The 21641-nt window shown below is 42.3% G+C and overlaps 2 protein-coding genes across 8 annotated transcripts in view; one reads left to right on the top strand and one right to left on the bottom strand.

Moving 5' to 3' along the window:
- Window positions 1–694: 694 nt before the first annotated feature.
- Window positions 695–13838, top strand: LOC107182596 (nuclear body protein SP140-like protein). Of its 3 annotated transcripts, none has more exons than XM_015561864.1 (6): window positions 695–785; window positions 4886–5045; window positions 6018–6186; window positions 6826–6909; window positions 13155–13298; window positions 13623–13838. In XM_015561864.1, the coding sequence occupies exons 2-6, from the start codon at window positions 4887–4889 to the stop codon at window positions 13766–13768; spliced, it is 702 nt and encodes a 233-aa protein (XP_015417350.1). In that variant the 5' UTR covers window positions 695–785; window position 4886; the 3' UTR covers window positions 13769–13838. The 3 variants fall into 3 exon arrangements, with proteins under 3 accessions (XP_015417350.1, XP_015417351.1, XP_015417352.1); XM_015561865.1 differs by having other exon boundaries at window positions 695–1493; XM_015561866.1 differs by lacking the exon at window positions 6826–6909.
- Window positions 13839–16783: 2945 nt separating this feature from the next.
- LOC102753211 (nuclear body protein SP140-like protein) overlaps window positions 16784–21641 on the bottom strand; it is a 65168-nt gene continuing 60310 nt past the window's right edge. For all 5 annotated transcript variants that reach the window (XM_015561853.1, XM_015561854.1, XM_015561855.1 and 2 more), the window contains 5 exons: window positions 21287–21402; window positions 19480–19600; window positions 19127–19198; window positions 18436–18579; window positions 16784–17128 (listed from right to left, as the gene is read on the bottom strand). In XM_015561853.1, coding sequence (XP_015417339.1) covers window positions 17048–17128; window positions 18436–18579; window positions 19127–19198; window positions 19480–19600; window positions 21287–21402 — 534 coding nt within the window. In that variant the 3' untranslated portion in view covers window positions 16784–17047. The remainder of the gene's footprint in view (window positions 17129–18435; window positions 18580–19126; window positions 19199–19479; window positions 19601–21286; window positions 21403–21641) is intronic.

Below are 21641 nucleotides of genomic sequence, written 5' to 3'. Positions count from 1 at the left end.
CTCTGTTCAAGCCACCTTGCAGGAAGCACTCACAGAGCGCAGTATCTGGAGGGGCAAGCCAGTGGAAGCAAACAGGCTCTGCACGCCCGGGAGGCTGTCCAGGTGGGTGTCCAGGTGCAACCTCACCGCTCTGCAACCTCAGGCCACTCCAGCCTGTGGGGGAATCCAGAAGGCAGATGCTTTGACCTTGGGGGAAACCTACGCCCAATGAAGGCCTCAGGTACATAGGAAATGGGACAGCTCAGAAAAGGGGGAGAAAGAGTCAAACACACAGGGGCTCCCTCACAATTTGTAATACAACTTCTTTGTCTAGGACTAGGTCATAAACCCATTTATGGGCATATGAACTGCCAAACAGGACAACCATGTCATGCACCAATTGTTTATGTTATTTCACCCTTAATTGTAAGGAAATATGGTACTACCGATCTTAATTTTGAACTATTTGGTTAGAGGTTTGAGAGGAGAGTTCTATTTCCCCCCACGCCGGGACAACAGGATGAATTCAGAGGGGAAAAAGGGCAAAATACTTCTACAGGGGACTTGCAATATCAACACTCTGCCACCAGAGGGCAGTGTAGACCAGTGTAGAACCCGGAGAGGGGCCTGGCTACAGAGAGAAGCAAACGTTAAAATGCAAATTTAAAATGAAGTTTCACTTGCTAAAATTAGAATAAAAAATAACCCGGTGAACACTGGCGAACACTGATCCTTACCGAAGGTTGTTCGATCCGGTTCCCATAGGACCCCCTGCCATTAGCTTCCTGATTGGGGTGGCCTGTGAGGAAGGGGTTAGTGGGGAGGGACCAGGGAGGCGCTTGAAGGGTCTTGAGGCAGGGGCTCTTTACTATCTGGGTCAAAAGCATGTTCATACTTTAACAATAGTATGGCTTTTAGTAGAGAGAGCGTTCTACTTGAGGTCAACCCACGAGGTGGAGGGTGCTTTTGGGAAAGTGGCTGGGCTCTCAGCCAGCTGCCGGGGCCAGCAGCTGAATTCCCGTAAGAGCTCTTGTGCAAGAAAGAGGAGGCCGCCCGGTTTTTTGTTTTTTGTCCGGCGTTGTCTGGCAAACCCCCTCTGCCTGACCTTTGTGTTACCCAACTGCTGCCTGGGCTTCAGGCAGTGGCCCTGCCCAGGTCCGGGAAGGGCCTGGGACAGATAAGGTTTACGTCCTTTGGGGAAGAGTGAGGAGCTAGAGGACAGGACGTCCTGCTCAGTTTGAATCTCTCCCCTTCTGTTTTTTGTTAAACTATTCAGTTTAAGAGCCAAACCAGGATGTGGCTGAATTTAGGGAGGGGAGGAGCAGAGGCCCGGAAGCCTCGCTTCAAGCTGACACCCAGTGCCTTTTGCCGCTGGGTCTTTGCACACAGTCGGAACCTGCAGAGTAAGAAGTTCAGATGTGGCTCTGAAAAGTTTCTGATATTCTTCATGACACGCGTTATCTACAAGACCACATTCACCACTAAGCTGAGAATCCCCCCCACCCATTTTTACTGTGTGTACTTATCTTTTGGATATGTATTTAGAAGGGAAATTGCTAGGTCATATGGTAGTTCTGTTTAATTTTTTGAGGAGCTACCAAGCTGTTTTCCACAGTGGTTGTAGCACTTTACATACCCACCAACAATGTCTGAGGATTCCAATTTCTCCACATCATCACCGATACTTGTTACTTTTCTTTTTAAAAAGATGTTTTTATTGATTTAAAGAGAGAGGAAAGGAGAGGGAAGGAGAGAAACATCAATTTGCTGTTTTCTGCATACCCCCTCACTGGGGATCCAGCCCAGAAACCCCAGCATGCGCCCTGACATCTCAGTGCATGGGAACGGCACTCAACAAATTGAGCCACACCAGCCAGGGCGATACTTGTTCCTTTTTGTGTGTGGGTTTGTTTAAAAAACTAAAACGTTTTTTATTATAGCCAACCTATAAGAATGAAGTGATATTTCATTGTGGTTTTGATTTACATTTCCATCATGAGTAATGATGTTGAGCATCTTTTCATGTGCTTACTGGCTATTTGCATATCTTCTTTGGAAAAATGTTCCTTCAAATCCTTTGCCCATTTTTGAATAGAGTTGTTTGCTGTTACTGAGTTTTGGGAGTTGTTTGTAGACTCTGAATATTAATCCCCTATCAGATATGTGATTGCAAGTATTTTCTCCCATGATGTAAGTTGTCTTTTCACTTTCTTGAAAATGTCTTTTGCTGTACAAAATTTTTAATTTTGATGACGTTCAGGTTATCTAATTTTTCTTTTGCTGGCTGTGCTTTTGGTGTCACATCCATGAAATCATTGCCAACTCTAGTGCCATGAAGATTTTCCCCAATGTTTTCTTCTAACGGTTTTATAGCTTTGCATCTTCATGTTAGGTCTGTGATCAATTTTGAGTTAATTTTTGTGTATGGGGTAAGGTATGGGCCTAAGTTTATTCTTTTGCATGTGGATATTCAGTTTTTTTCAGCATCATGTGTTGAAAAGATTATCCTTTTTTCATGGAATGATCTTGGCACCCTGGTTGAAAATCAATTGACTATATACATGAAGGTTTATTGGTGGTTTTTCTATTCTATTTCATTGATCTATATTTCTGTCCTTTTGCCAGTATATACTGTTTTAAATACTGTAGTTTTGTACCACATTTCAAAGTTGGGAAGTGTGAGTCTTCCAACTTTCTTCTTTTTAAAGACTGTTTTGGCTATTCAGGGTCCCTTGCAATTCCATAGGAATTTGAGGATCAGCTTTTCCGTATTTGTGAAAAAGGCTGTTGGAATTTTGATAGGGATTGTGATGATTCTGTAGAGTGCTTTGAGTAGCAGTGACTTCTTAACATTGTATGTCTTCCAATCCATGAACATGGGATACCTTTCTGTTCACTTAGGCCTTCTTTAATTTCTTTCAAGGATGTTTTGTAGTTTTCAGCATGCAAATCTTTCATGTCTTGGGCAGATTTACTCCCAAGTATTTACTTCTTTTAGATGCTATTGTAGATGGAATTGCTTTCTTTTTGTTATTTTTTTTTTAATTGTTGAAGAATATCTCTGTGCTGGGGATCAGCTGGAGGAGAAAGCTTAAGTTCTTTTCCTATTTTTTTTTTGAGCCTGCATCTGTGTATGGGCATGTGCAATTGTTTTCTAAATTGCCTTGTGTATGTGGTTGATTTTGAATGTCTAATCTTACATGTCTGGCTTCCAAAAGGGGAGAAAGGGAAAAAATAAAAATATAATAAAACAAAGAAATCCAGGTGCAGCTCCTTTAAGTCCCCAGAAAACCACCTCAGCCAGTGGGATTGCAGTAGTGGCTGCCTATCTCTGTGCCTGCACCTCAGAGACGGAAAGCAGTGAGCAGCAATCAGAAAACAGAGCCCTGATGTTTGGGGGACTGGTTCCTTATTGTCCACTCTGGCTCTAGCAAGCCATATCAGGAATTCGAACACAGCTGTCTGCCACTAGGCTAGGGGTGAGGGGTAGGTACCCAGTACAGCACTAAAGGCTGAAATTAGCCAAAATCAATCACACTTTACCAGTCACGCTTTCTCCTGCAAGTTAAAAGCATTTCAACAGAGTTCCAAAATTGTGACTTCAGACACTTTCTGCTAGTACAGTTGTTGCCTAAATGGAGAGACAGATTCCTGGTGTTTCCCATTTGGCCATTTCCCATGATGTTCCCTCCCATTATTAAGCCTTGATATCTAACACCCCTTGATTTCCATTTGTCGTTTGAGCTTCGTGCTCTGGCACACCAGTGGTGAATCAGTGTTGGACCTGTCTAGGGAAGTTTCATTTATAACGGGCACCTCCCTGAGCAAAGACTATAGCTACATATCTCAGTTGGTTTTTGTGGGGACTCAAGGGGGCCCCACAATAACACCTTACATGTGCTTGATTTTAGAGCCACTTAAGAGAGAGATAAGAAGTCAGGTAGTTGGAGATCATAATATCTGTCTTATTATTAATCAAAACGACAATGGAGGAAACCCATCCCGGCCAGGCAAGGCCAGCTCTCACAATGACTGTACCTGAAGCATCAGTCTAGAAGCCTACTCTGTACCCCCAGGCTGGCTTCTCTTAGCTTGTGTTCCTTCTTCAGAAACATCTAAGAACTTACCTCTCATGGGTAGGAGGACGGTGCAAGGGATAAACCAGGAGTGTCACACTGATTGATGTCTTCTCCCCCCTTCTGCTCCCGGGCAGAAAACATCAGGAGCTGGGAATGAATGTTCCCACCCGAAGTTCTCAGGCACCTGTTCTTTGCTTCCAATTCTCATTCACAGGAGAAAATCTACGAGCAGTGCTGCTGCCACTGACTCCTGTATTTGAATTCAGGCCCAGGAAGTCTTTTCCTCTAAATGATAAACTGCTTTCTCAGCTCACCCCTCAATACAGAATCCTGAACTGAAGCCATTTTTGGTGAAGCTTACAGAGACGACTACCTCAGTGGTGCTATCCCCAGTTGTGAATCTTTCTCTGCTTCGGAGGGTTTGAGACTCTGAATAATCTACTCTGTTTCTGTGAGGTCAGAAGCATCACATGTCAGTCTTGTTATTACATACTTCCTTCAAGTTGATCCAGCAGAATTTTTCAGAGTTAGTTCTGCCTTTGTCTTCGACATGTGGGTCTGATGGGATCAGAGCATCTTTTTCTTTCCCCCTCTTCATGTCTTGATGACTAGACCAACACCGATCTCTTTTTATTTCTTCTAAAGTCTTTTTTCTTCACAAATGGAATTCTGAAGATTAAAAAAAATTGAAATATAATTGACATACAACATTATATTCATTTCAGGTCTACAACATAATACTTTGACATTTGTATACACTGTGAAATGATGACCACATAAGTCTTGAATCTTAACATTTAATTTTCTCATTCTATTTTTTCCCTTAGGATGTTTTCAACAGTTCATCACAAAGAGACAACTTCCCATGAAATTCTTTTGACCCACTTCAAGAAAAATAAGGTGGAGATAGCGAATGCAGTAACAAAGCCATTTCCTTTCTTTGAGAGCCTCAGAGACCACTCCCTCATCACTGAAGAGCTCTATAATGTAAGATAAGTGAATTATATCTCTCCATGGTACCCTAGCCTCACATTAATTTGTGTTTGGCATCCTAGATTAACAATCTAGCCCTTTATAGTTTTCATGGGAAGACTCTACTAAATTAGTAAATCATCCTGTAAGGTTGAGGGTGACAGGGCAAGAAGATATCATTAACAATACTTCTATTCTAATTGAAGCCTTTCTCTCCTTTTAAAAAAATGTATCTTTATTGTTGAAAGTGTTACAGATGTCCCCCTTTTTCCCCATTGACCTCCTCCATCCACCCAGGCCTTTACCACACTATTATCTGTGCCCATGAAGCCCTTCTTATCTGTGGGGCATGTTAGTGTATGTGTGTGGGGTGGAGGGTAATGCTGAAATGGTTGGATTGAAACTGATATGCTTTGCAGATGCATAGCAATTTACACAGTATAGCAAAATGAAATAAAATTAAAATAATTGAAAGAATTGGGACAGTATTTCATTATCATATCCACTTATTTCAAATGAAATCCACAGGGAATTTGTGCCATTATAAATCAAATTTTGGTCTTGTGGCTGTCTCCTCCAAAGTGTTTAAACTTTATTAGGTAGTTTGGGAATCTTGCAATTCAATCAAATTTGATTAGTGGATCCTCTTGGAGACAGAGAAGGAATTTAACTCGTCACCATGTGATTGTGCGTTGTGCATCTCCCTGCATCCTAAAGTCTTATCAGGACTTCTCATACCCGCAGTTGCTGTGCAAAGATCCATTATTGAAACAGCCTAGGCAGGATGAAATTTCGAAAGTCAGGAGGAAGGCTCCATTTGTGATCTTAAGCAATTGATCAAATATACTAGAAGTTCTAAAATATGACATGGAAATTATAATCTACACTGAAAAAGTAGACTGAGTTCCTATGCAATTACTTCCTTGATGGTTGTTTAACTTTAAAACTATCACTTTATATATTTTTTTCCATTGCACTTTTTTAAAGGATTCTCAAGAAGCTTGTAAAGACTTGGTTCCTGTAGGAAGAGTGGTGTATCATATTCTCTGCCACCTTGAGAAGATGTTTGATTGGTCACTTCTACAAACTCTGTTCAGCAAGGTTCATCTGAAGGAGTATCCTGATTTAATTCAGTTTCATAGAAGCTTCAAAAATGGTAATCAATTTTCTTCCCTCCCTTTTGGGGTCCAGGTCTACTTTTCATTCATTCATTAACTCAGTCACTCATTTAACAAGTATTTATGAAATGTTTACCACATCTCAGGCCCTATGTTAGGCAGTATGAATGGAAGTAACTGTTAACAAAACTGCCAGGTAAAATAACCTGCCAAGTGACTACTGTACTAGGGCTTAATTTGGGCTTAATAATGTCCTTTTTTCTTCTTTGGGAATAACTAGCTCTCTTAATGAGAAAATTCCTCTGTTCTTCTCTAAGGTTTGTACAGTTCACAGAGACATTCCAGTTATAGAATTTATATTGAGAATGCTTTTACTCCTCTCTGATTATCTTGTTGGGTGATTAATTACTTTAGTAACTTTTCCAGTTTCACCACCATCCTTAAAACCCAAGACTCATCGCCGTAGAATTTCAGTGTTGTTTCTCCCCACCCCGTTCATTGCCCCAGGGAAAGGGATAAGCAACACCAAGTCAGGAGCCATTGAGATTCACTGACCCAAGGGCCAGAAGTCCCCCCATTGAAAGACATGGATTCATGGGTCACCCAGACAAGTAATTATGAATTGATGTCCCTAATTACCTACCTGCAACCTGTAATTAATTCTTTCCTTTGTTCAGTGATCCAAGACAAACATTTTTCCTGGGAAAGTGATAGAGAAGAGACACACGAAATGTCCAGCACTCAGCCAAGCTGTGAACGAGATAATTATGAGAAGACACAAGCTTTGCTGTCTTATGACTAAGAGGAAAAAAATAGATAAAGGAACCGAAAGGAGACGGTGGTGCTGGGGAAGGGATGCCAGGAGAACATGGGGTGGTAGATGACTGTTACTTTGAGTTGATTCCAAAATGACCTGATTCTGTGTGGAATCCAAGGGTATTAGCAAGAGGTGGCAGAGAGAGACTCTTTGCCCAGTAACCTGGAGGGTGGATTTTGATCCCAAGTGTAAATTATGAGTTTCCATAGGAAACTGTCACTGTGAAGCTGTGAAGGGCTAAGAACTATGGGCACATAGTCAACATCAACCTTGAGGATGGAAGAAGGGACAAATTTAAATGTGGGGGATGTTATTTAAGACCAGAAATATGCAAGAAGAAAGGACGTCATATAGAAAAAAGAGGAAGTGGTAGGGGTGTGGGGAAGGAGATATGGGCACTGAAAGAGATAGAGAGAGAGAGAGAGAGAGAGAGAGAGAGAGAGAGAGAGAGAGAGAGAAAGAGGGGAAATGAAAGCAAGAAGAGATAAAAATAACATTATTAAGAGCTCATTTGATTGAACATCTATCTGGTAGTTGTGGGTTTAGTGCTCACACTTGCATTTAAAGGTTAGTATCACTTACATGTCTATCATGCACATAAGACAACTGAAATCTCAAGAGACCATGTACGTAATTGGCCTGGGTTCAAATAAGCAAGGATGAACCCAGGCATTCTGAAGCCAGAGCCTCTGTTCTTTTTTTCCTTTTTAAATGGAGGTAAAAGTCACATAACATAAAATCAACCATTTAAAAGTGTGCAACATTGTGCAAGCATAACCTCTATCTAGTTCCAAAATAATTTGAGCCTCTCAAAAGGAAACCCCATATCCTTTAAGCTGTCACTTCCCATCGCCCTCTTCCCACTGCCAGAAGACATTGATAAAACTAAAAAGTGCATCTTTTGTTTCTGTGGGTTAAGCGGGGAAATCACAGAGACAGAGAGAACAGGAAGGGAACCCGGCATATAGGTGGGGAGGTGTAGGGGAAGAGAGCTGGGAAGGAAAATAGAGATACCAAGGACTGAGCTGGAGAGCATCGCCAGAAAGAAGAAGACAAAAACAGGGGACAGGAGAAGCCAGGGAGCCAGAGGCCAGTGGCAGCCCGGATGCAGAAATACCTTCCTAGGTAGAAGCAGCAATGCCTGGAGATTGGACCCTGGTAGAAAATTGAAAAAGGGAGAGAAAGAGGTAGAAGGGGGTTTGGTTGGATTTGAGGTGGGATTCTTGGAGCGGCAGTATTTCTTTACAAGGAGCAGCTGACTTTAGTTTCAATCTCAGAGCTCAGGGTGGTCACACCTTAGCCTTTTTCCTGGTCACTGGCTCTGGTCTCTCCTTTCCTTTGATCTCTCTTAAGTGCCTGGTAAATCCAAAGCTCCTGGAATAAAAAAGGAGAGAGAGTCAAAAGAGTTGTTCAGCTTACTGCTGAATGGTGGACAAGGTAACTGTGATTGATTCCTACATTTTAAATAACTAGTTACCTGGTTAAGTCATGTGGCGGGAGGAAGGGACACACACACACACACACACACACACACACACACACACGTGCGCGCACCCAGTCTCTGGCTACTTTCTAAAGTGTGAGGGAAGCAAGCAGGCTGAGACATGTGAGAGGCTTAGGGCAAAATTTTTTTTAAGTTAAGGAGATTATTTTACTCAGACTATTGCAATAAGGAGAACATTCATTAATGAGGACCATCTCAAAGAAAAAGAAGGAAGCCTGGGGTTTTATAGAGGAAGTAAACAAGAGAGTGATCTTAGAGTCTTATGGGTGTTATGAGTCAGAATGGAGATGAAACTCTGAGGAGAGTGTTAGCCGGTTTGTCATTTCTGAAACACCAAAGCGGGGGGGGGGGATTTCTTAACTATTACTGTAACAATCAGACTCCCTTTTTCTTCAACATGAATATTGTTTGTCACTGAGCAACTCAGAGGTAAGCATAAGCCTTCCAAATGGGATGAAGCAGGGCCTAAGAAATATTCTTTCCAGGATTCTTGCTGCTGTTGTTCCTATAAAACTAGTTGAGAGGTGGTGGTGAATGACATTTGTTTTAGGGTCCAAGAGATTAGACATTTTAGAAGAGGGATGCCTGAAATAGAGAAATAATAGTACAAATGTTGTATTAAAGTCAAGAGCCAGGAGTTGAACCTTGACAATTAACCAGTCCAGTCCTGGCTAGTATGGCTCAGTTGATTGGAGTGTCGTCCTGTACACCAAAATGGGTGGTTTGATTCCTGGTCAGGGCACATAGCTAGGTTGCAGGTTTGACCCCCTAACTGTTGGGGTGCTGAGGGGAGGCAACTGATCAATATTTCTTTCTTACGTTGATGTTTCTCTCTTTGCCTGCACTGTGTCTCTCCCCCTCCCTTCCACTCTCTGAAAATCAATAAAAACATATCCTTGGGTGAGGATTAAAATAAAAAAAAGAGAATTACCTAGCCAGTGGACACAGATATCAGCTGTAGAAAATTGTATAGCACCACTTCTTGAGTTCTTTGTTTTATGTTTATTTGTTTGTTTGTTGTGGTACCAAGCCTTCAAAACTCAGTGTCATTTATGTTTACAGAACCTCCTCAAATTCCTTGAAGTTAAGATCTCTATGCTCTTGGTGATTTGTGCATAGTCTTAGTTACCTCCCATCCAAGGGTATGGGTAACCCATTTTTTTGGACTTCCTTAGTGTCCATCAGCACTTGTCCAGGGAGAATTGCAACTTCATGCATGGTCTGCTGCAGTGCTGGTTCCTTCAAGGTCAATGCCAAATCACCAGGCTTCAGTTCACAGTGCTTCTTTGGACTGTGAGGGAAAGACCACCTGCAGAACAACTTGGAGTCTGGTAGGGATCTGAGCAGTCAAGTCTTTAGTTCTTGGCAAGTAGAAGAAAAATGTGAAACATTAGATTGAAGGATTGTAGTTGGATATTGAAGAAAACTGTAAGGCTGGAAACTTTGTAAGCCAGGTACAAGGCCCCTTCTCCCAATAAGGCTGGTACTTGTTTCCCATTGGCTCCATAAAGTCAACCTTAGTTCCTAAAAGCATAATGTCATTTCTGATTAAATGAGCATTATTCTCAAATATGATATTCCAGGAAAAGCCTTGGGTTTCTAACCAATGTTTCCAATTACATCCTCCACTGCCTTCATGTTGAAACTGTCTTCTTAGGGTACATAATTTTAAAAGATATTCACTTGCACAACCTAAGAGTAAGTGCCTTGGCGTTAAGTTTGGCACCTTAGGTCCCTTTGTTGTTTCACCCTAGTCCTGACCCAGAGGCAAGACAGAAAAGAAAGCTGAATTCTTCAGTGGAGGAAGTTTCTCTGGGTAGAAAATGTGAGGAGAATAAATATAGAAGAGATAGATAGAGTGGGCCATTGAATTATGAGTAATAGGAGTGAGCCCAGTTTTACCTAAAGGGACAGGAGATCCAAAACTTTTTCAAGCTGGTGAAGGGTTGGCAGGGAGCTAATTTTATATGTAATAATCAGAAGTTGTCATAGGAACATGCAAATAATATGTGTGATTGTCAGATTGGCAAGTAGGAGAGATGATTGTGGAAGACCTTTAGATGGAGAAAGTAGGGGGAAGGGGCTCTGGTGGTACGGCCAAAGCCAAAAGAAGAGACTTGTAGTAATGGAGGGACAAGGACAGTATATAGGAAGACAACAATTGGAAGAGTAGAGACAGACAGAATGTCAACATAAACCTTTGAGAAACAGAGACAAAGGGGAGGAAGTGAAGGAAACAGCAGACAGAAGCTAAACTGACAACTCTAAAGAGGGACAGTGACAAAAATTACATGAAGAAAGAAACATTGGGGGCAAAGTAAATACCAAGAAAAGAGAAAGTGAGGGAGAGGCACAAAGAAATCATGAAGACAGAGTGTTAAGTGAGGGTGAATGAAAAAGTGGAGAGGGCAATGTGATGAAGGAGAGAGGAGACATTGAAATATTTAAAATTTGAGGGAGAGTCACTGGGCAAGCTGCTGATACAGGAGGTTGTCCTCTTTAACTGTGAGTTTTCAGGGCAAAGTGTCCCCATTTTTCAAAGTGACATTTGTAATCTGTTCAGATTAAATAAACCGCCCTCCAAACCGCTATGTCTTCTGTCAACATTTATAGCCATGACACCCAGTCCATATGGCCAGATGATCTGTCTTCTCAGCTTATTCATCTAAGTGCCTGAAGGACATCTCACTGGGATATCCTTCAGGAACCTCAGATTTAATGCTTCCAAAATGGATCTCATCATCTTCTTCTATGAAACCAGATCCTCTTCTTCCTCTTCCTTTGCCACTCCTCCCTCCCCCCTCTTTTTGTTAATTCTCATATGAGGGTACTTTTGCATTTATCTTTTAGAGAGATTGGAAGAGAGAGGGAAAGACAAAGAGAAACATTGATGTGAGATAAACACATCAATTGGTTGCTTCCTGCATGCTGGGACCAAGGCCCAGGGCGAGGAGGAACCTGCAACCAAGGTACGTGCCCTTGACTGGAATCAAACCCAGGACCCTTTGATCCGCAGGCCGAGGCTCTATCCACTGAGTCAAACCAGCTAAGACCACTTCCCTTTTTAGTAACAGCGTCATTCCTGTCCAGTTTTCTTAAGCAAGAAACTCAGGTGTACTCCCGAGTCCTCCTCTCCCTTAACCCTCATACCCCATCAGTCACCCAGCCCTGACACTTGACCTTGGCAGTATTTTCAAACTGACCATTTCTCCATCGCAAATGCCATGATGCTAATCAGATCTCTGAAATCTTTCTTTTGACCATCAGCTGATGAAGGTGACAGAAGTGTGGGTGTGTTCATGCTGTTGTCTTATCTAAACTCCAATGATAGTCAGGACACTTGAGATTAAGTCACTCTCCTTCCAAGCCACAGGCCATAGGATTCTCTCCCATTTCTTTAGCCTCTGTTCTCTCACTCCAAGTCTTAGTCATGCTAACTTCCTTTATTTACTTGAATTGCCTTTGCCCGTGCTCTGTCCTCTATTTAGGTCTATTTCCCTTCTCACTCCCTCCCTAAACTGGCAACCTCCTGGTTATATGACACTTTCTTCAAAAGCCATTTTCTGTTTCTAGGATGGGATTCATTCCTCTGTCTGTATGTTCTCAGAGCACTTTGTACTGGCTGTGCGATGACACTCACACTTCATCGTGATAATGCAGTTAGTTTGTGGCATCCATTGTAGACTGTGATTTTGAGCCAGGGACCTCATCTGTCTTGTACTTGCTGTGTCCCTGACCTGAGCATGGTGACTTGCACATAATAAGAGCTCAATTAAGTCCAGCCAGTGTGGCTCAGTGTTATGTCTTTTTTTATAAATATATTTTATTGATTTTTTGCAGAGAGGAAAAGAGAGGGCTAGAGAGTTAGAAACATCGCTGAGAGAGAAACATCAATCAGCTGCCTCTTGCACACCCCCTACTGGGGATGTGCCTGTAACCTAGGTACATGCCCTTGACTGGAATTGAACCTGGGACCCTTCAGTCTGCAGGCTGATGCTCTATCCACTAGGCCAAACCCATTAGGGCAGTGTTATGTCTTGACCTATGAACCAGGAGGTCATGGTTCAATTCCCATTAGAGCACATGCCTGGGTTGCAGGCTCGATCCCCAGTAGGAGGTGTGCAGGAGACTGCCAATCAATGGTTCTCTCTTATCATTGATGTTTCTATCTCTCTCTCTCCCTCTCCCTTCCTCTCTTAAATCAATAAAAATAATTAAAAAAAATGCTCAATTAACATTTTTCAGGAAAGGAAAGTCCTCATATTTCTGTGCTCTAAAGGGGATCACATGTTTTGACAAACATTACATTACTGTTATATTTATAGGAAAACGTTACAAAATAGTCTCAAAATTACATTTATATATGCGTGTAGCAAGCTACCTTTGTGGAAAAGAACCTAACTTATGAAAAACACAAATTCAGCCAAGATTATTATCAGGTAGTGAGTGAGAATAGCAGGTAAAGGGAAAAGAGAAAAACCAAAAGGTAGATTCAAGGTAAAAAGAAAAGCACTTGAGAATTGGAGAGAGAAAGACACATACAAAGGTAGGCAGTAGGTGAGAAGGTGAGATTCCTCATGAGAGTGAGCCTCTCAAGGGACACGGGGAGAGAGGGAAGAAAGGGAGCCACGAGGCTCTTTGAGGGGGACAGAGGAAGATTCTTCCTGAATCCTTACTTATTTTAGGGGCAGAGCTATCCACACATGAAAGTCCAGTGCAATCTTGTGCTGTGGGTCTGATGGGTATGCAGAAGGCAATTTGTCCCCTCGAGATGAACGAAGGAGGCCAGCAAGCAAGGCCAGCACGTGACCAAGCACCGGAAATAATGGGTAAGGCTGGCCAAGGGAGTCTGGCAGGTGATGGCACTGTGTATGTCCCAGAGGAGGGGACAGGAGGAGGCCGAGGGAGCACGGGGGTGGAGCGTGGTGAGGTGGTGGTGGTGCAAGAGAGGGAGACTCTGGTGCTTAGTGCAGGGAGCTTCTAACATGTGAGAGGATTCCCTGGGAAGACAGACCATCTGGTGCAGGGACATTCCTATCTAGAAGTTCTGCAAGCTGCTGGGTCTCTCCTGGAGTCCCTTTGTTATGGGGTTTTCTGCTGCCTCATGGGCCCCACATTGAGACTCCTTAGGGTTTTTTTTTTCCTTTGCACAGTGATCAGCAGTGAATCCAATGGGCAGGAAGTGCCTCCGGAAGCCCAGAGATCAGCACCAAGATGTGGACCTGGTGAGGAGTGTGAGGATGGCCAGCCTCAGCCTGCAGAGCACCTGGCATCTGAATTCAGAGCTCCTGTTTCTTGACGTGTTTTACTTTAAAAAAATAATAGTTTTTAAAATTGATTTCAGAGAGAAGAAGAGAGAGAGTATCATCAGTGAGGGAGAAACATCAATCGGCTGCCTCCTGCACATCCCCTACTGGAAATTGAGCCCATAATCCAGGCATGTGCTCTGACTGGGAATTGAACCAGCGACCTCCTGGTGCGTGGATTGACCCTCAACCACCTGAGCCACACCAGCTGGGCTTGATACATTTTACTTTGAGTGCACTCCACAGACCATGGTTCACTTAATCCTGGGAACCCATTCTTGGGAAATGTGGGAGGCAAGGCTGTATTTATTGCACATGGGTTCATATGTTGACATGAGAATAGAAACAAGATAGCATGCCTATAATAAAAAATATGTATTTGGCCTTTGTCTCTAGTTCCTGGCACAAAGCTCCCCCAAACTGAAAGTTCACTCCTGCAAGTGTTCTCTGTTGTTTTCAGTACCAAATAAGTCAGGACTTGCTAGCTTGTGTGGTGACAATAACCAATTTTAAGTTCCACTGGCTTACACAAATAAGTTCACTTCTTGCTTACTCAAAGCCCACAGTGCATCTGGGAGCCCCTCCGAGGTGGCAGTAAGTACATGTACTAGGCTGTTTCAGTCTTTGGGCTCTGTCCTCTCAAAACCAGGCTTCCATAATCAACGTGGTAGGAGAGAGGGTGCATGGAGAATTCTCACTGCTCTCCTATGAATTAGTTTGCAAATGACACATGCCACCTCTGATCATAGTCCATTGGTAAGGGTATTAGTCAGTCCTAATGCAAGGAAATGGAAAAATTTGGAGGACATATGCAGTATTTGGTGAACACTACTATCTCTGCTACAAATGGAAAATGATAGACTGGAAAAACCACCAATTCTAGATAATGATGCATCATTGAATCCCCCAACCCAACAAAGCACACAAAAAGAAGTTAAAAGGGGAAAAAAACCCCAGTCAGAATTTAGACTGTAAACCTAAGTAAAAAATATAACTTTTTAAAGAGCTAAAGTATTGAAAATAGAATATGCTACAAGAAAGAGCTTCAAGGATAAAATATTTTGCTTGGTGTGTGATGGAATTTATCCGTTTTTCTAAATAACTGTAGTCCCAGAAAGAAAGTTTATTCTCTGGCAGGAACTCTGAACATTTTACCTATTTAGGTGACCTCCTTTTACAGTTATGACATCAGTAAAGGGAGACAGAGCTGTAGACACATTTATTTTTGAATCATCCCTAAATTATTCCATCAATTGTAAGAAATGTTTTTTGATTAAATCGACCATGAGATAGAAATTGCATTTAACACCTAACCTGTTCTGCTAGGTCATGATGGCATTTCAGGCCTCTAGAATTAGCTGAGGATTCTTGTTCAATAATCCTTTAAGGATATGGGTATTTCCTTTTTCCATTAACTTGGAAAATAGACATTGTTCTCTTTGGGAATGGCTAGAAAATGTGTCAATCTTGGTTTTTATGGCCTCCATTTGTTTCCATTTCCATCAACTAGCTGAATGGACAATGAGAACTGCTGCCTTTTGCTTGAGTTAACATTTTGAATACAGAATCCCTACTGTGTGTAGCCACGATGACACATTCATGTGTTTCAGACATGATTTTGAACATTTGACATTTATAAATTCATTTAATCTTCAACATTTTCTATTCCAATAACAAAATCTTATTATTGAATGGTGACTTGGTGCATTGGAGCCAGCTGGAGACAATAATTCCTGAGGCTGAGGTACTTTCCTGAATGGTATAATGCAGTGGTTCTCAACCTTCTGGCCCTTTAAATACAGTTCCTCATGTTGTGACCCAACCATAAAATTATTTTCGTTGCTACTTCATAACTATAATGTTGCTGTTATGAGTCATAATGTAAATATCTGATATGCAGGATGGTCTTAGGTGACCCCTGTGATAGGGTCGTTCAACCCCCAAAGGGGTCTCGACCCACAGGTTGAGAACCGCTGGTGTAGTGTATACTCTGAACCAGCTATCAATATGTGGTATTCTTTTTCCTATAACCGGAATATTTTGGGTCTGAGAACCTGTCAAGCAAAGCTAAATGATTTGACTGGTAAAGAAATGATGCACTCTTTTACTATTCAGACAGTTTGATACTTACATAGACAACAAAAGCAAAAAAAAAAGCAAAGGTACCAGCTTCCCATGTCCTCTGTACCATAGGATTGTACCCAAACAAAGGGATTGTGGATGCCTTATGGTGTGACATGAGTGATGGTCCACATTCATGTTGCAGCCAGTAGTTGTATAGCCTACAGCTGTGCCCTAAATAACGTGTCAGAAGGCTTCAGACCTCATCAGAACTTGGAATGAAAGGAGAGAGTCATGATAGCGTCTGGAAGATAAGGCGATGAATGGAAAATGGCTTTGTAGCAGCTCCTCACAAGTCTCCCATGCTCTCATGTTTTGGAAAAACCACCGGGCATTCTTCCAAGGCCTAAATCAGATCAGTTGCATTTAAGTCTTGCATATGTGTGCCGTGTGGAGACATGCAAGGTCACCAGGATGTCATGGCAGAGCCATTCCCCAACAGAACCAAGAACCGTCAGAGGGTTTAGTGCGTGAGGAATGCTTTTATCAGCTGTACCAATTAGGATTCTGACCCTATGAATTAAATGTTGAAAACAGTATGCTATGCTATGTGCTTCCTGATGCCATGGGGTAAAAGGCAAAAAAGTACTCAGAATGGTAATCAGTAACCAAACTATATAAATAACACTGGCTTTACCAAAATATATAAATAACAGTAGTTTTCTATAACAGGCAACAATAAGTAAGAAACTATAATAGGAAAAATGTCACTTTCATAATAACAAGAAATAGTATAAAATACCTGACAGTAAAAAGAAAAAGCAAGAAATGAATAAGTTCTATGTGGGGAGGAGGAGAGGAGAGAAAACTTTATTAACAACATAATAATTTAAATAAATGGAAGCACATGATATGATTCTTTATAGAAAGACTCAATATTTTTATTGTAAATTTCACTCCAATTTATTTAATAAGAGATCTGGACAAAACAATTTTACACTTTCTATTTAGAAAAATAAATGAGCTGAAATAATGACAAAATAAGTTTGAAAAAAGAAGTGTGATGTGATTGTTTTTGCATATCATTAGACAGAATGGTCAGCGGGACCACGGACACTTGGCCATGTACTGCTGGAGGCTCTGAAGCGGGAAACAGAAATGGACAAAAATCACAAAGTAATGGGCTCGGACTGAGAACTCTTCTTGCTGATTTACTGAATTCCAAAAATGTCTTTGAAGTTTTTCTCAAATTTGGCCTCTATTTGAATTCCCAGCATGATGAATTTCTGGCCCTGAAAAAACCAAGAGAAAAACAATATTAGCCATTGCCAATTACCCAAAGTTTCAGGTAATCAAGATCTTCATTTTAGGCCACCCTCAAATGTTAAGTGAGACTTCATCCAGTTAGGAATAGCTAATGTTCCCTGATAGCTTGATCACTTCTCTTTACCTGGAAGACAGAGAAGCAAAAATAGTACTATCTTGCAGCCTAATTCTTCACCAAAAATTGATTGATTTAATTTGACAAAATAGAAGTTATTTGAGTTTTGAGCACAGCACATATTATTTGCAACAATATAGTAGTATGGAAATGTCTACAGTAAATTCATTGTGCCTTCCTCTCCCTTCATTCTCACCCCTTGAGGCAATCCTTGTTAATGTGTGTGTGTGTGTGTGTGTGTGTGTGTGTGTGTGTGTTAATCCTCACCCGAGGTTATTTTTCCACTCGAGGATATTTTTCCGTTGATTTTTGTTGTAGGTTTTTGGGAGAGTGGAAGCGAGAGGGAAAGACAGAGAAACATAGATGTGAGAGAAACACATTGATTGGTTGCCTCCTTCAAGGGCCCTGACCAGAGCCTTAGGCCAGGGAGGAGCCTGCAACCGAGGTACTTGCTCTTGACTGGAATTGAACCTTGGACCACAGGCTGACGCTGTATTCACTGAGCCAAGCCGGCTAGGCCACAGTGGTCGGCAAACTCATTAGTCAACAAAGCCAAATATCAACAGTACAACGATTGAAATTTCTTTTGAGAGCCAAATTTTTTAAACTTAAACTTAGGTAGGTACATTGTTATTAACTTAATTAGGGTACTCCTAAGGCTTAGGAAGAGCCACACTCAAGGGGCCAAAGAGCTGCATGTGGCTCAGGAGCCGCAGTTTGCCGACCATGGTCTAGGGCCTTGTTAACTTTTTGACACAGCACTACGGGATTTGTATGTAAAGAAATCCAAGACTTTGAAATTTGAGAAATTTGATTTGGTATCTTCCTTTAGAGAAGAGAAACACTGGTTGCCTTTAAAAAGCACTTCTGTTTTTTGTGGAAGGGACTAGATCAGCAGTCTACTGTTCTCTGGGAGAAAATCGGCTATCTAGCAGTGAGCAGACTCTGAGATCCTAGGACAGTGTTTGCAATGATACCTCTGGTTGATGATTATATTTTCACCTCTGTAGACCACAGGGCTTTTAGAATCCTTCCAGAGTTTTTACTTGTGTGTGCTTGCTGCATGATGAGGAAAGTTGTAACATTTACCTGATATGAGAAGAGGAAAGGCAAAGTGACTTAATCGAAAGAAAAAGGGATGCAGGGACAGCCACGTACCTCATAAATTTTCCTGTGGTTCTGAAAGATGAGGCGCATGTCCTGCACAAAATCCTTCACTTGGAGGTACAACTTAGAAGCCAGTGTTTCTTTGATTTTGTTTAACCACACGCACTTTGTCAGGCTCTGAGATCGCTTTTTACTCTGTGGATGAAAGTGCCAAAGGGCAGGCTATTGGCATGGTTCCAAGTCTACTTTCTAGAGACTCTCACTGCTATGACTATGTATGTCCCTCCCCCCACAAACTCAGATGTTGAAATTCTAACTCCCAATGTGGTGGTCTTAGGAGACGGGGCCTTTGGGAGATAATTAGGTCAGGAGGGTGGAGTGCTCATGAATGGGATTAATGCCCTTTGTAAGAGGACCCCAGAGAGCTCTCTCCCTGTTTCTACCATGTGAGGACACAACATGAAGTTGTCAGTCTGCAACCTGGAAGAGGGCTCTCGTCAGAATCTGACCATACTGGTACTCAGATCTTGGACTTGCGGCCTCCAGAACTGTGAGAAACACATTTCTGTGGTTGAAGCCACCCAGTCTGTGGTACTTTGTTATAGCAGCCTAAGCTGCTAGGGGCTGACTAAGCTGACTGAGACATCCATCAACAAGGCAATGATAATGGCAACTTGTACCTATTGCATTCATACCACAAATTTGACAAATGCCAGTTTGGGGCTTTGTTGCTATTACTTACATAATATGGTTTTTGGATAAAAAAGGAGCTTTTTGACCAGTGACAGACCTTCAAGAGGAGGAACTCACATTTCTGCAAAAGATAGAGGAGATCTTAAGTGAAAAGCAGCTTGGAGAGAATGAACTGCCCTGCATGTTCAGGCAGAATGCACAACGCCCAAACCTGTGGACTCTGAAACAAACACAGAACGGGGATCTCCTTTGGATACAAATTTTGGTGTTAGATGTGATCAAAGCACAGAGAAAGAAGCACAGATGCTTGCCTCTGGGCAGCATTCCTCCAGCCCCTGCAAGACTGCTTCTTCTCTCAACTGAACAGAAAGGAGGAGGCTTCAGCTTCCCCTTGCAACTTACCAAGTGCTCCTCATGCAGCATCTTCCTTTCTAGGATCTCCGATTCCTGATGACATGGTTGACGTTCTGGACACATTTTCTGAATAAACTTTATCTCGCAGAAGATGCAATTCCATGGGACCCTGAGAGGCAGGACGTGAAGTGAGCAGGGGCGGGTTCTCTGTGAAACAGCCATTGTTCCTGCAGCTGTTGAAGTCCTCAAAAGGACTATCGGTTACCAACTTGAAGCCAACTTTTCTCTTGAAAACCCCTCCGCACTAGAGTCCCATTTAGACTCAATTACCAAAGACACCCCTCCCATAAGTAGTCCGTTGAGTTAGGTGCCATAGTGGGTGATGGACTCTCATTCACCTCAACACTTAGGGTTCCCAATTGAGCCACTGTGAGTATGGTAACGATCCCTGTCTGCCACCGTTGTGTATTGGCAACCAGTACCATCAAGACCAAAGTATTGGGCCTTGATGAACCATCAGGCCAGAAGAAAAGTCAGAAACCAGCTCTTGTCTCCCAACTTTGCTGAATAAGCACAGAGCACAAGCCATGGGCATCCTCCCCTCTGGCATTGCCATATCTATACCTAGAATCTGTGCTGCAGAGACTTCTTGGAAAGGAACCCTACCAACAGAGTGTCAGATATTCTATTTGCCTTGAGAGCCCTCTCTCCCAGGTTCTCTGTGCTGGGAGGCTCTCCACAATCAGGTGGATACAATGATTCATCTTAGAGATATCATTTAGCTTCTCCCCGGGACCACTTCAGTCCTTTCTCAGACACCCATTACAAATTAAGATGTACAAATTGTCAGTTATAAAAACAGTCATGGGCATGTAAAGTATAGCATAGGGAAAATAGTAACATTATGTTAACTATGTATGGTGTCAGATGGGTACTAGACTTATTTAGGACATCAACAGGTAAATTATATAAATGTCTATTGACTATGTTATACACCTGAAATGAATAATATAATGTTGCATGTCAATTGTAATTGAAAAAAAAGAGGCCCATTACACAGTGTCCATGGTTCAGGGATGGGGACTATCTGTGGGTTCAACAAAAAAGTGGACTGTCTTCTGCCTCTGCAGATTGCCTGACCGACTAGAGAGGTTTATGCCAAATCCCTGAGGTGGCACCACTGCCTGGGAGCTACCTGAGAGCAGCTGGGTTACGTTAGATTCCTCCCATTATGGAGGGCAATGCTTTGTCCTCATGGGGATACACACATTCCTGGTAGCCATCCTCTGCCCACACCACCACTTATAGATGCCTTACCAATCTCGATGTTAGCCTGCATACCATCACCTCTGACCAAGGATACATTTTACAGCCAAGGAAATGTAGCAGTGGACTCATCCTCAGAATTCATGAGTCTTATTATGGACCCTGTCACGCAGTGTCAGCTGATTTGGTGGACTGTGGGAATGGCCTTTAGAGGACTCACCACAGCCCCAGCTTTGCCAGCTTTGAGATGTTCCCAAGGCAGGTGGTATATGCTTCCAACTGGCAGCTAATGCACGGTGTCACCATCCCATCAAAGTGTATGGTTAGGGAACAAAGCAGAGGAGGTGGTGGTGACACCTCTTTCTATTCACCTTAAAAACCACTTGAGGCATTTTCACTTCCCATGAATCTACTGCTGCCAGCACAGTTAAATAGCTCTGGACCATAATTCTGGATCCTGATACTTAAGGGCCCTGCTCCCTCTGCATCAAGACACATACACCCAGATAAACTTTGCAGGCTGAGTGTGCATGGTGGGAAGAGCTCTACCACAAGAAGGAAGGGCAAGAGGGGACCAAGTGTCACTAACCTGCTAGGATCAATATGACGGATGTGGCATGTCTCATGAAAGGATCTTGGACACGTATCACAGCAAAATAGCGTTCCTCCTTTATGGCACATCTCACATATATTTGAGTTTTCTGGCTAGAAACGGAGATAATGTAGAAATCACTGGGATCAGTGAGATTCCAGAAGGACAGTGAGATTTCATTGGACTCAAGAACACACAGATTTTGCTTGTACCAAGGTGAAACTTGTAATATTAAAGAATAACACTGAGCAGAGATGTTTATTTATGTATTATTATTTTTTTATTGTCTAAAGTTTTACATATGTCTCCTTTTCCCCCAATCAACTCCCCCCCCGGGCTCCGCCCCCAAACC

Source organism: Myotis davidii, unplaced genomic scaffold (assembly GCF_000327345.1).
Source record: "Myotis davidii unplaced genomic scaffold, ASM32734v1 scaffold370, whole genome shotgun sequence".
NCBI classification, from domain to species: Eukaryota; Metazoa; Chordata; class Mammalia; order Chiroptera; family Vespertilionidae; genus Myotis; species Myotis davidii.
The sequence above is the reverse complement of the archived record's forward strand: the minus strand, read 5'-3'. Positions and strand labels throughout refer to the sequence as shown.

Bases quoted from the DNA above. Each gene is read 5' to 3' on its own strand.
- LOC107182596 (XM_015561864.1), top strand. From the start codon at position 4,887: ATGTTTTCAACAGTTCATCACAAAGAGACAACTTCCCATGAAATTCTT. The intron at 5,046-6,017 runs GTAAGATAAGTG...ACTTTTTTAAAG, and splicing joins TCACTGAAGAGCTCTATAAT to GATTCTCAAGAAGCTTGTAA. The intron at 13,299-13,622 runs GTAAGGCTGGCC...TCCTTTGCACAG, and splicing joins CCAAGCACCGGAAATAATGG to TGATCAGCAGTGAATCCAAT.